Source organism: Raphanus sativus, chromosome 9 (genome assembly GCF_000801105.2).
Source record: "Raphanus sativus cultivar WK10039 chromosome 9, ASM80110v3, whole genome shotgun sequence".
NCBI classification, from domain to species: domain Eukaryota; kingdom Viridiplantae; phylum Streptophyta; class Magnoliopsida; order Brassicales; family Brassicaceae; genus Raphanus; species Raphanus sativus.
In genome coordinates, this window is record NC_079519.1 from 8,307,482 (window position 1) to 8,319,870 (window position 12,389).

At 42.1% G+C, this 12,389-nt stretch overlaps 3 protein-coding genes across 5 annotated transcripts; 2 read left to right on the top strand and 1 right to left on the bottom strand.

The window, feature by feature from the left end:
* Positions 1-385: 385 nt before the first annotated feature.
* On the top strand, positions 386-4,619 carry LOC108835999 (protein TORNADO 1). The gene is made up of 2 exons (XM_018609215.2): positions 386-3,163; positions 3,234-4,619. Exons 1-2 carry the CDS (start codon positions 386-388, stop codon positions 4,596-4,598), a joined length of 4,143 nt encoding a protein of 1,380 aa, XP_018464717.2. The 3' UTR covers positions 4,599-4,619.
* Positions 4,620-5,010: 391 nt separating this feature from the next.
* Positions 5,011-7,610, bottom strand: LOC108836000 (uncharacterized). Of its 3 annotated transcripts, none has more exons than XM_056995045.1 (2): positions 7,492-7,610; positions 5,011-6,473 (listed from the first exon to the last, which is right to left on the bottom strand). In XM_056995045.1, exon 2 carries the CDS (start codon positions 6,450-6,452, stop codon positions 5,238-5,240), a length of 1,215 nt encoding a protein of 404 aa, XP_056851025.1. In that variant the 5' UTR covers positions 6,453-6,473; positions 7,492-7,610; the 3' UTR covers positions 5,011-5,237. The 3 variants fall into 3 exon arrangements, with proteins under 3 accessions (XP_056851025.1, XP_018464718.2, XP_018464719.2); XM_018609216.2 differs by lacking the exon at positions 7,492-7,610 and adding an exon at positions 7,131-7,277; XM_018609217.2 differs by lacking the exon at positions 7,492-7,610 and adding an exon at positions 6,997-7,131.
* A 751-nt stretch (positions 7,611-8,361) lies between these two features.
* On the top strand, positions 8,362-11,222 carry LOC130500020 (protein FAR1-RELATED SEQUENCE 5-like). Its single transcript, XM_056994708.1, has 3 exons — positions 8,362-8,785; positions 9,029-10,691; positions 11,165-11,222. Exons 1-3 carry the CDS (start codon positions 8,362-8,364, stop codon positions 11,220-11,222), a joined length of 2,145 nt encoding a protein of 714 aa, XP_056850688.1.
* The last annotated feature ends 1,167 nt before the right edge of the window (positions 11,223-12,389 follow it).

Consider the following 12,389-nt stretch of genomic DNA (forward strand, 5'->3'; position numbering starts at 1 on the left):
CACTAATTATTAATTTATTCTTATATTAGGACCATATATTTATATAGAATTATTAAAAAATATTATTTATTATTTTATCAAATTGTATCAAATTTTACACTGATCCAATAATTTTTTTTATTAGTTTATAATACTTATTAATTTGTAGATTATTAATTTATAGAATTTAAACCGTAGTAAAAATAAAAGCCACCCAGCATTTTAAAACTCATCATTAATACATAGATTTGTTGTAAAATAAAGTAAGAAAAGAAACAAATAAAAAAAAGAAAAAGATCCCCTGATTTGACCAAAAAAAAAAAGGAAGAAAAAAACATCCCCTGTAAATCTGGCAAAACCCCAAAATCATTTCCCACTTTACTTTTCTCATTTTTCCTCCCCAAAGATGGCGTCAGAGACAGACCAAAGCTTCAAAGATCTTTCATGGTTCCTCCAAGCAATCAAAGATCCACAACTACAAAACCGCTTCAACCTCCAAACCCTCTCTTTCTCCTCCTCCTCCTCCGTCAAAACCACGCATTGTCAGCTCCTCACATCCACCTCCATGAACATCAACGTCACCAGAGACAACCTCGCTTCTTCACTCTCCCAGATCTTCATCGAGCTAGCAACGTCTCTAGAGACCCAAACATCTCTCAGGAACCTGGAGTTCGAAGGAATCACGTGGGACGACGACATCGAGATATTACAGAGCCTCGGCTTGCTCCTCGACAACGCCTCCACGATAAAGCACCTCGCTTTCAGAAAGAACAGGTTCACCGAGCACTGTCTGAACGAGCTCTCGGAGATTCTGAGAAGGAACAGTTCGTTGAAAGAGGTTACGTTCTCAGAGTCGAGGATTGGAAGCAGAGGAGCTACGCTTCTCGCCTCGGCTCTCCAAGTTAACGACTCGTTAGAGGAGTTGCAGATTTGGGAAGACTCTATTGGGTCTAAAGGAGCTGAAGAGCTCTCTAAGATGATCGAAACGAACTCAAGTCTGAAGCTTTTCTCCATTTTCGACTCCAACCCCTTCACTGCGACGCCGTTGATATCCGCAGTGTTGGCTCTGAACAGAGAAACAGAGGTTCACGTGTGGAGTGGAGGAGAGAGAACCTCAAAGGTGGTTGAGTTCTTGCCTGAGAGCAACGCTCTCAGGATCTACCAGATCGACGCCTCTGGCTCTTGCAGAGTCGCTACAGCGTTGGGGATGAACACAACGGTTAGGTCTCTAGACATGACTGGCGCCACGCTGGACTCTCGGTGGGCGAAGGAGTTTCGATTGGTTCTTGAGCAGAACAGGACTCTTAGAGAAGTGAAACTCTCTGAGACCGGTCTTAAAGACAAGGCTGTTGTCTATGTTGCAGCTGGACTTTTCAAGAACAAGAGCTTGCAGAGTTTGTATGTTGATGGGAACAGGTTCGGGAGTATTGGCGTATCGGACTTGCTTTGTCCGTTGAGTAGATTCACTGCTCTGCAGTTACAAGCCAACATCACGCTTAAGTCGGTCGTGTTCGGAGGTCCCAAGACCAAGGTTGGAAGAGATGGACTTACCGCGATTCTGAAGATGCTGACAACTAATGAGACTGTGGTTCATCTCGGGATCCACGACGACACGAGCCTGGGGCCTGATGATTTCGTGCACATCTTCAAGAGCTTGCAGAAGAACGCTTCTTTGAGAAGGTTTTCGTTGCAAGGCTGCAAAGGGGTGAGAGGTGATAGAGTGTTGGAGGCAATCACCGAGACGTTGCAGGTTAATCCGTTGATTGAGGAGATTGATTTAGCGAGGACTCCGCTTCAAGATTCGGGGAAAGCAGATGAGATATATCAGAAGCTGGGACACAACGGTAGGAAGATAGATGAAGAAGTAGAGACGGATTCATTCAGGGATATGCCGCTTACTGAGCCGAAGAGCGTTAGAGCATTCCTCTGCGGACAAGACTATGCAGGCAAGACAACGCTATGCAACTCTATAATGCAAAACTTCTCTGCTTCTGGTTTCTCATACGTGGAGAATGTGAGAACTTTGATGAGCCCTGTGGAGCAAGCTGTTAAGACAGGTGGTGGGATGAAAATAAAGACGTTCGTGGACGAGGGAACAAAGATCTCCATGTGGAATCTTGCGGGGCAGCACGAGTTCTATGCTCTTCATGATCTTATGTTTCCCAGCCCATGTCTCTTCTTGATCATACTGAGCTTGTTTAAGAAACCGAGCAACAAAGAACCGAAAACAGCTGCAGAAGTAGAAGGAGAGCTTCAGTACTGGCTTAGGTTCATCGTTTCCAACTCGAGAAAAGCGGTTCAGCAATGCATGAAACCAAACGTCACAATAGTGCTCACCCACTCGGAGAAAGTCAACCAGCAGTCAGACAGCTTTCAGGGAACTCTGGTTTCAATTGAGAGACAGAGAGATAAGTTTCAAGATTCGGTAGATTTCTTTCCGACCGTGTTCACAGTTGATGCAAGATCATCTCCTTCGGTTAGTAGACTTACACATCATATTAGGGTGGCAAGCAAAGGCATCCTTCAAAGAGTTCCTCGTGTATATCAGCTTTGCAATGATATGGTACGGCTCCTATCAGACTGGAGATCAGAGAATGCAAACAGACCTGTTATGAGATGGAAAGCCTTTGGAGACCTTTGCCAATATAAAGTTCCTTCCCTGAGGATAAAGTCTCGCAACGAGAACACTGAGACTGTGGAGACGAGACGGCGAGCCATTGCCACATGCCTTCACCAAACGGGAGAGGTGATTTACTTTGAGGAGTGTGGCTTTTTGATACTAGACTACGAATGGTTTTGTGGGGAGGTTCTTGCTCAGTTGATAAAGCTTGATGTACGAAAGCAAAGCACCGGGGACAGGAACGGTTTTGTCAGCAAGAAAGAGATGGAGAAGATTTTGAAAAGTAGTTTGCAGAGTCCTATTCCAGGGATGACATCAAAGGTACTTGAGCACTTGGATGTGTGTGACCTTGTGAGGCTGATGAAGAAACTAGAACTTTGCTATGAAGAAGATCCTTCAAGTCCAGATTCTTCATTGTTAGTCCCATCAATTCTAGAAAATGGCAGAGGAAAGACTCAGAAATGGCAGATAAACACACAAGACTGTGTTTATTCTGGAAGGCATCTCCACTGTGATGATTCAAGTCACATGTTCCTCACACCTGGATTCTTCCCTCGTTTACAGGTAAGGACTCAATAAAACTCTCATCTTTCTAGAAATCAAATCTCACTGCTCGTTCATATTGCCTGCACAGGTGCATCTACACAACAGAATCATGGAACTTAAGAACCAGCACGGGGCGACTTATAGCCTTGAGAAGTACCTCATTGATATAACAATTCAAGGCATTAACATTAGAGTGGAGCTTGGAGGACAGTTGGGAGATTACATTGATGTTCTTGCTTGTTCAACAAAGAGCTTGACAGAAACTTTGAGGCTCATTAACCAGCTAATCATTCCTGCTATCCTGAACAGCTGCCACGGCGTAATCCTCCTTGAGCACATCATAAGACCACAGTGCGTTCAAGACTTCACTCCACCGCGGTTCCGACAAAGTCAGTTCGTTTCCCTCCAGAGGCTAAAAGAAGCGTTATCATCAGTTCCTGCGGAGGTTATGTATGACTATCAACACACATGGGAATCTGTTGTAGATTCAGGTAAGACTATCCTAAGAGCTGGATTTGATTTAGCCCGGGACCTCCTCTCTGATGATGATTTCAGAGAAGTATTGCAAAGAAGGTACCATGATCTGCACACCTTAGCTCAAGAACTACAAGTTCCCACCGAGGATGACCCCGAAGCAGTACCTGTGACCAATGAGCTCGAAAACGTGGATCCTAGCTTCGGTGGAATAGCTAAGGGTGTTGAAGCAGTACTTCGTAGGCTCAAGATCATTGAGCAAGAGATACGAGACTTGAAGCAAGAGATCCAAGGACTGAGATACTACGAGCACAGGCTTCTGATCCAGCTCCATCACAAAGTGAATTACCTTGTCAATTACAATGTCCAGATGGATGAAAGAAAAGTTCCAAACATGTTTTACTTCATCACACCAGAGAACTACGGGAGAAGACTCATCACATCAATAGTTCCTGGCATGGTTTCTCTAAGGATACACATGTTATGCGAATTCAGACGGGAGATGCACGTTGTGGAAGACCAGCTTGGATGTGATGTGATGCAGATAGACAACCGAGCTGTGAAGTGCTTGGCTCCATACATGACAGGCTTCATGACACTGGTGACTTTTGCACTGAGGATTGGAGCTAACTGGGCAGCTGGGATGGGACACATGATACCTGACTTGGGCCACGCAATCGCTCACCTAGCCACACCATCTGTTATGGCTGGAGCGGCCGGAGCTGCAGGAGCCGTCGGGGTCGCTGCTGCATTGGGTAGGAACCGAGGTAGAGATAGAGATATCCAGGAGCAAGAACAAAGAGCAGCTCAGCAATGGCTCATCGATTACTTGAGGGAGCAGAATTGCTCAACCGGAAAGGACATTGCAGAGAAGTTTGGCCTGTGGCGAGTTAGATACAGAGATGATGGGTCCATTGCTTGGATCTGTAAACGGCATTTGATCACCAGAGCTAATGAAGTGATCCAAGTTCCCCTCTGAAGCTTGCTTGCTAGCTAGCTAGCTACAAAAAAAATGTAAAAGAGAGTAATTTAATTAGTCACAACCATTTTCACTCTGTTACTGTATTTTACTATGTTCATTATTACCGCAATGGTGGTACACAGACAGAAAAACATCTCAAGATGGAAAAAGACACTTCAACTAACCAAAGAACATTGCAAACATTTGTTAAGATTTTTTTTTCAGAAAGCTGAATCATTGGATTCCTTGCTTCTCTCTCCCCACCAACGGGACCTCCTCTTGATGGCCACAAAGACAAATGGGGTCCAGAGAGTGACAATCACACCATCTGATGATTGTTGGAATAATTAAACAATCTTTGAAGTGATCACTATGCTTTAGAGACTCTTGTGGATGTTAAAAATCAGTGTCTCCGGAAAAACAAACATGATTAGGCAGGCATAAGTTCATATATTGTGATGATAGTTCTAATAATACAAAGTCTAGTGATATATTACACAACTTCACTTCAACTTAAACATAAAGCTGACCAGATGGGAGATACAACATCAAACAGTACATCATAAAATTACATTATTAGGAGATTAGTCTTTTCTTCATTAGTAAAAGTCTAGGAGTGAACTGAGTTCTTTCCTCTGAACTTGGTAAAACAGATGCTCAGAAGAAAGCCCTGCTCCCATAGTACACACGAGATCCGTTGTTGTTGCTCTTGGGTGTTGGAAGCTTCTGAGAATCAGAGCTTGAGTTCTCTGATTTTGTTGGGCTATCAATGTCCAGAGGAAGCTTCATCTTAGCCAGTGAATCAGTAAACTGTTGCATGCTTTTCATGTACATGTCGACTATATCCTGCTGCACCACCTTTGACTCTGGCTCAACCCTCACACTGAGGATGGGTTTCACTGTCTTCTCTTTGGATGTCTCGCCCTCTGACTCCTCCTGAGAATCCGCTTTGGAGTTCACGAGAGGGAGATGATCACGGTTTGGTAATTCTGTTGCAGAGTGAGCTGAAGCGTGAGGAGAGACGGCTTCATCTGTTGCATTACTGATCTCAGGTGAATCTTGCTTCAGTACAGAAGTGACAGAGTTTGTTACATGATTCTCAGCATCAGAAGTAACCAAGCTGTCAGAAGTTTCTGAGTCGATAGTGGAACAGGAGATCCCAAAATACTCAGAAACCATCTTCTCGTTTTCATTAGCGACGTTAGGATCAGGAAACTCTATCTTATCCAACTCACCAGGAAGTGATTCAGACCCTTCTGGATTCTTGGTAGATTCATCAACAGAAACAGATGAAGGCATAGCGGGACACACCATCACTTCAGGGTAGGATCCATTGTAAGAGAGAGACAACTGAACAAAACCAGCTGGCGAATGGTACAGATCAGAGGCAGAAAGAGCGAACTCTTTCTCGAGTTTCCCATTCTTGAAGAGCAGTTCAGACATAGGAACCAGAGTGAAACCAAGCAGCTGGTCTTCGAGATAGTTCCTCACCCTGCTCATCATGTAAATCTCACACTTGAGGGAAGTGTCCAGAACCCTGACATCAAGCTTGACTTTGTCATCAAAAACCGGATCCCTCCCACCGCCGTTGATGATTTTGGTGGAGACAGACTTTTCAGGATCACTTGTAAGGCAAAGCTTGGCGTAAACGTCTTGCTTGTGGTATATACAAATGTTTTGTATATCCCTTGCCTGATGCACATGAACCTCAAGAGAGCCAACAAGGTGGTCTTGCTGGCCACAGGTGATGGTATCTTTTCCACTGGAGTTGACGCCGTTTGATCGGTTTCCGGAGCTCTGCACAGAAGTTGAGTTCTCATTCTCGGACTCACCAATCTTGAATGGTGAAACAACAGATTGTGGGGAGTCCATTGCAGAACCTAAGAAACAGTCCTGCAAACATAAAAGGCCAATCAGTATCAGTATATATAAATAGTAATCAGCCTCATCTTTCTTTGGCAACTTGCACATCCAGAAGAGACATGACTCTCAAAAGTGACCTACGTGTTCATGATCAATACAATACCAAGCTGAATAATAATTTTCACCAAGCGATGGCGTTTGAATATATTTCTTTAAGCATGCAAAAAGGCTATTCCACAACTTCAAGAACTTTTCTGAGATGGACCCATCAAGAATCAACACAGCCAAAATCCAAAGAATAAGTTCAGAAAACACATTCAACAAGAAAGAAATTTAGAAAGCTAGAGTAACTACAGGCACTTCAAGACTATAACCAAGTCAAACAACTCATGAGCAGTTTCATATAACAAAGCAATAGACTCTTTCGTCTTAGTGATCCTAACTGAAAGTTTAAAGATTTTCTTGGTCGATCCAATCAGACAGGAAAGTATGCTACAGCTCGCACTCAACACAAAAAAAAAAAGAAGGGATAACTACTTAAAACAAAACTTGCCTTAAACCCTAAAACTAAGCTCTGATCTGCAACTAGAGAGAAGAGAAGGCAGCTGATTTCTCTAACAGAGAAACCCAAAAAGAGAAACTTATTAAAACAAAGAAAAAAAGGAGAGTTATAAAAAAAAGACAAACTCGAAGTTGTAGTCGTGTAAGAATATGATTGAAATAGCAACAAAGCATGTGAGTTTACATGAGAAACTTTTACAAGAATTTTCAAACAGAGACTTAAATGCAAAACTGTTAGCAAGTTGAAAATTATAGGGTCGGCGGAAAGAAAGGAGAGATAAAATTAGGGTTTGGCACAGTCACTTCACTGGCGGACCACTAAGATAGTGGGGCATAGCCAATATATACACAAAATTCAACTGTTTCGGCTGTGAATTTACAAAATAAGTATATTGAAAGGTATAAGCTTTTCCATGAGACCATTAAAAGGAAAAAACAGAAGGTTGTAAAGCTTACAACAATACTTCACAAGGATGAAATTACTTACAGAGCTGTTAGGGAAGAAGGAAAGGTCTGACTGAGCTTTTGGCTGGCCAAAAGTGTTGATAGAGAGTCTTCCCTCTTCGGTAGAACGGATAGAAGAGAGCGTTTTAGCTGAGTCGAGTGCTCATGTACTCTTAATGAGGCAAAAAGTGATTTACCATACTCTCATGTAATCTGCCATACTCTTATTTGTTTTCATACTCTTCAACCCGATGGTTAAAGTCGAAAATGCCCATCTCTACTTGACCAATGAAAACCCTCTCTACTTGACCAATAAAAACGCTCCTTTACTTGACCAATCAAAAAAAAGCGCGGTTTATCTCTCTCTCCTGTCCAGGTGGATTTTCTCATTTTCTTAATTAGTTTTAATTTTTCTCTCTCCTCCCTAATTCGAGTCTCTCTCTCGACGGACGATTGACGAAGAAAGCGAATGAAAGCTAGAGCGATCATTGAGTGAGTTTTGATTGTAAAGGAGATTGCGGCTCGCTTGGGTGCTGAAATTGACACCCAACCCAGGTCAGATAAAATTCAGGTAAAGCATTGTCTTTCTCTGTATCGAATGAATGAAGTCAATGCGGGTCGTTAGGTTGAGATTTTTAGACAGTAGATTTCGAATATATGGGTCTTTGTGTTGTCAATTGAGAGCTGTATGGTGTGTTTGTTATGGAATTGGATGATGAACAAGAAATGTCGCGAATCAAAACTGAAATCCGGAATGAAAAGGGTGAAACTAGTAGACTATAAAAGTGTAAATAGGTGAAACTTTACTGTTGTGAAAAAGTGTAAACAAGTATAAATTAGTAGGACTATAATAGCAAAACTGTATAAGTAAGATTAACTTCAATTGTATATTTTTTATTTGGTACAACAGATAATGGGTTATTCTTCTACAAACATACACTTTGACTATGATGGACAATATGCGAAATCAGGAGATGATTATGAATGGATTCCAAGCGATGGTCGTTTGTATGGTATATCCTTTAAGACATCATCATTGGATGAGATCACTTATTCCTGTTTGAAGGAGAGGATATGCAAGAAGAAGAGGATAGATCCGTGTTTAAAGAGGATGAATCTGAGTTACATTCCACTGGTAGTAGAACCTAAGAGGCAATCATATATTTTGGATGATGAAGATGTGTATGTGTATCTGACATCAGTGGATAAAGAGGGAAGAAGAAGTATTTTGCATGTAGAGGTCATCGAAGAAATGGAGCAACAATCAGTAGTTGAGAAAGAAAGCTCATATGGTGGGAACTATAGTGAGCTTGCGAGTGGATTACTCGAAGTTGAAGGTAATCCGGGTGCACTCACTCTATTTCCTCGCATTGAAGAAGCAGAACTATATCTGCCGGGGGCTGAACGGGTGGAGAATGTTGTTATAAATGGAAAAGCCGAGGAAAGGGGCATTAATGTTGTTAATGGAGAAGCCGAGGAAAGGGGCATTAATGTTGTTAATGGAGAAGCCGAGGAAAGGGGCATTAATGTTGTTAATGGAGAAGCCGAGGAAAGGGGCATTAATGTTGTTAATGGAGAAGCCGGGGAAGGGGGCGTGGACAGTGAGGGCGACGTGGATAACTCTATGGGTGTTCGTCCTAGTTCGTACTATGTTGAGCTCCCACGTGTTGCAAAAGAAAAACCAGTGGTTAAAGAGTGGGAAGATGGTTTGGGTCTTCAGTTGTTTCAAGAATTTGAGAGTAAAGAAGCTGTGAAAGATATTATTGATAGAGCATCACAAGAGAACTGTTTCGGAATCAGTATTTGCAACTCGGACAGGGGTCGATATGTGGTAAAATGTCGGGGAGCAGATGAAGGTTGTAAATGGAGTGTGAGAGCAACAAAGATAGATAAATCTGAAGCGTTCTCGATTAGAACATACAGGAATATGCATTCATGCTCTCGCGTAACTTCAAGTACTGGAAAGAAAAGGAAAGTTACACCAAGATGTGTTGCAGCTATAGTGCACAAGGATTATCCGGGACTATATGAGACACCAACAGCGAAAATCCTGGTCGGTCTGGTGCAAAGGAAACTGGGTGTGGAAGTGTCGTATACGACATGTTTGAGAGGAAAAAAACAAGCTGTTGCGGATATTCGTGGTGATCCGGAGAAGGGATATATAATATTGCCTGCTTATTTGTATATGTTAGAGAAGGTGAACCCGGATACAAAAACAAGTTTGGTAGTGGATAAAAACAACCGGTTCAGATACCTATTTGTTGCGTTGGGAGCCTCCATTGAAGGGTTTGAATACATGAGGAAAGTCATCACTGTGGATGCAACTTTCCTGAAGACTGTTGAAGGTGGTTGTTTAATTATTGCCACGGCTCAGGATCCAAACCTTCACCATTATCCAATAGCTTTTGCTGTGGTTGATGGGGAGAAAAACGAAAGCTGGAAGTGGTTTTTCACGCTGCTGAAAACTGTTATACCGGATTCGACGGAATTGGTGTTTGTTTCAGACAGAAATCCAAGTCTGATAAAAGCTGTTGGTGAAGTGTATCCGATGTCTAAACATGGGTATTGTATCTGGCATCTATCGCACAATGTGAAAGCTCATGTCAATCAAGGCAGGGACGAGGTTGCACTACAATTCCGAAAAGTTGTATGTCTTTATTCAGAGCATGAGTTTAAAAAGCAGTATGACGATTTTAGGGAGAGGTATCCATCGTGTGCTAGGTATCTTGATAAAAGTGTCGAAGTCAAACGGTGGGCGAAGTGTCATTTCCCCGGTGCTAGGTACAACATAGACACCTCTAATTGTGCGGAGTCTTTGAATGCGCTATTTGAAAAGGCGCGAAGGATGTCTTTATTGCCTATGCTTGATACAGTTATTGATAAAATGTCTGAGTGGTTCAACAGACATAGGAAGGATGCAGCAGAAGGACCGTCATCTCGAAAATTGGTTCCTTTGGTGGAGAACAAATTGCATAAGAGAACACCGAAAGGTTCAAAACTTTCAGTGACTGTATTGAACAGTTTTCAGCTTGAATACAGTGTTATTGGAGAAGACGGGAAGACTTATTCTGTGGATTTGCAACAGAAGACGTGCAGTTGCAGGAAGTTTGATATAGATAAATACCCATGTAGACATGCAATAAGAGCTATCATTAAGTGTTTGGAGCATGATAAACCATTACAGTTGAGTGACATGTACGATTTCATCTCGAATTATTACTTCATTACAACATGGGCGAAAGCGTATCGAAGGACTATATATCCAGTCCCTCATATAACTCATTGGCTGGTTCCAAAAGAAGTCGCGGCGGCGAAGTGTCCTCTACCTCCAGACTACAAGAAAAAAAAAAGAAGACATCAGGAAAAAAGGCATCCTTTGGCGGGAGAAAGTCGGCCCCGTCCCCGTCCCCGTCCTAATAAGTATATCCCGAATAGGGGTCTGGCTAGCTATTTCAACTGCTCGCAGGGTCCTGAAGGAACTGAAGGAGCTGAAGGAAATGAAGGAGCTGAAGGAGCTGAAGGAGCTGAAGGAGCTGAAGGAGCTGAAGGAGCTGAAGGAGCTGAAAGAGCTGAAGGAACTGAGGGACCTGAGGGAACTGAAGGAACTGAAGTGTTATATGAATGTGAACCTTAGTGAAACCTGATTAAAGTGATTTCGTTATGTAACCTTTCGACTCTTCGTTAGTTGATGACTATGTTTTTAGCTATGTTTTTAGCTATGTTGAGAAATCCGAATACATCAATGTTAGCTATGTTTTTAGCTATGTTAGCTAACAATGTCACGATTTTGATACTTTACGAAATGTTAACAATGTTCTGTCGAATGGGAAGAGAATACATCATTGTTAGCTATGTTTTTTGTAAACACTACCTCGTGGGATTAGAAAAGATACATATGTCACAAAATCAAATTTTATCATGCATGAGCACATCTAAAACGTTGATAGAAAATAGAATATATCAGGTGTAACCATAAAATCAATCATCTAAGTACAGTAAAACCAACAAAATCGGAAAAATCAGAAAAGTAAAACTTTAAAGGTTTTTGTATAACTACAAACTAAGTGAAACTATAAGCACGAAAATCCTACACGAAAAAATTCCCGCCCATTTTTTCGAATTTTGACTTTTCACAAAATCGATGCGGAGGCGACGTAGAGGTGTATTAAACCCATTATTTTTAATGTTTTCGCCATTTACCTCAGCCAATCTCTCTCTCTACTATTCAATCTCTCTCTAGATCTCTCTCTACAATCGGTCGCTCGTATTTCTAGATCTAGGTTATTCAAAATAAATCATGACTCATCCAGACGAGGAGTATAGCCAGATGAAGGCTTTGAAGAGAGACATCAACATGCTTGGCTGCGTGGCGGATGCCGGGTGTGGGATTCCGACCAGATGCCCTTGTGGGGGGACAATCATCAACGAGGTGGCTCGGAACCTGAAGTATAAAACCGATTTTGATACTTTACCGGGGAGAAAATACTTCACTTGCAAAAATTATGAGGTAATTTATAGAAAACGCCCAGATTTATAGATAACGCCCAGATTTTTTATTGATACTTTCGGATTCTGATACATTCCCGTTTTACGTCTAGAATGATGGCTTCCATTTCCGTCAACCATGGGTCTTCGGAGTCCAGGAAGAGGTTGAAATGTTAAGGAAGCGCGTGGATGCGATGGCTGCAGAGATTGCTGAACTGAAGTATAATCTAACCCGTCAGAATCCCACCACTCCATGAGATGCGTCCGGTCCATGACATTAGTCTACTATCTGTTGTTGTTGTTTGCATGAGATTATGTTCCCTTGTTGTTGTCTGATTTACCAAGACTCTTCGGATTTACTTAAGTTACACTAAGTTGCAAGTGAAACTTACTAAAGTTTCCCTATTCTCCCTCCTTCCTTCACGATCTACGAAATATCATAAATTCACGAAGTTA

Bases quoted from the DNA above. Each gene is read 5' to 3' on its own strand.
- LOC108836000 (XM_018609216.2), bottom strand. From the start codon at position 7,178: ATGCTTTGTTGCTATTTCAATCATATTCTTACACGACTACAACTTCGA. The intron at 6,474-7,130 runs GTTTGTCTTTTT...TTATGTTTGCAG, and splicing joins TTACACGACTACAACTTCGA to GACTGTTTCTTAGGTTCTGC.
- LOC108835999 (XM_018609215.2), top strand. From the start codon at position 386: ATGGCGTCAGAGACAGACCAAAGCTTCAAAGATCTTTCATGGTTCCTC. The intron at 3,164-3,233 runs GTAAGGACTCAA...TTGCCTGCACAG, and splicing joins GATTCTTCCCTCGTTTACAG to GTGCATCTACACAACAGAAT.
- LOC130500020 (XM_056994708.1), top strand. From the start codon at position 8,362: ATGGGTTATTCTTCTACAAACATACACTTTGACTATGATGGACAATAT. The intron at 8,786-9,028 runs GTAATCCGGGTG...TTAATGGAGAAG, and splicing joins TGGATTACTCGAAGTTGAAG to CCGGGGAAGGGGGCGTGGAC. The intron at 10,692-11,164 runs GTATCGAAGGAC...CTATGTTTTTAG, and splicing joins ATTACAACATGGGCGAAAGC to CTATGTTGAGAAATCCGAAT.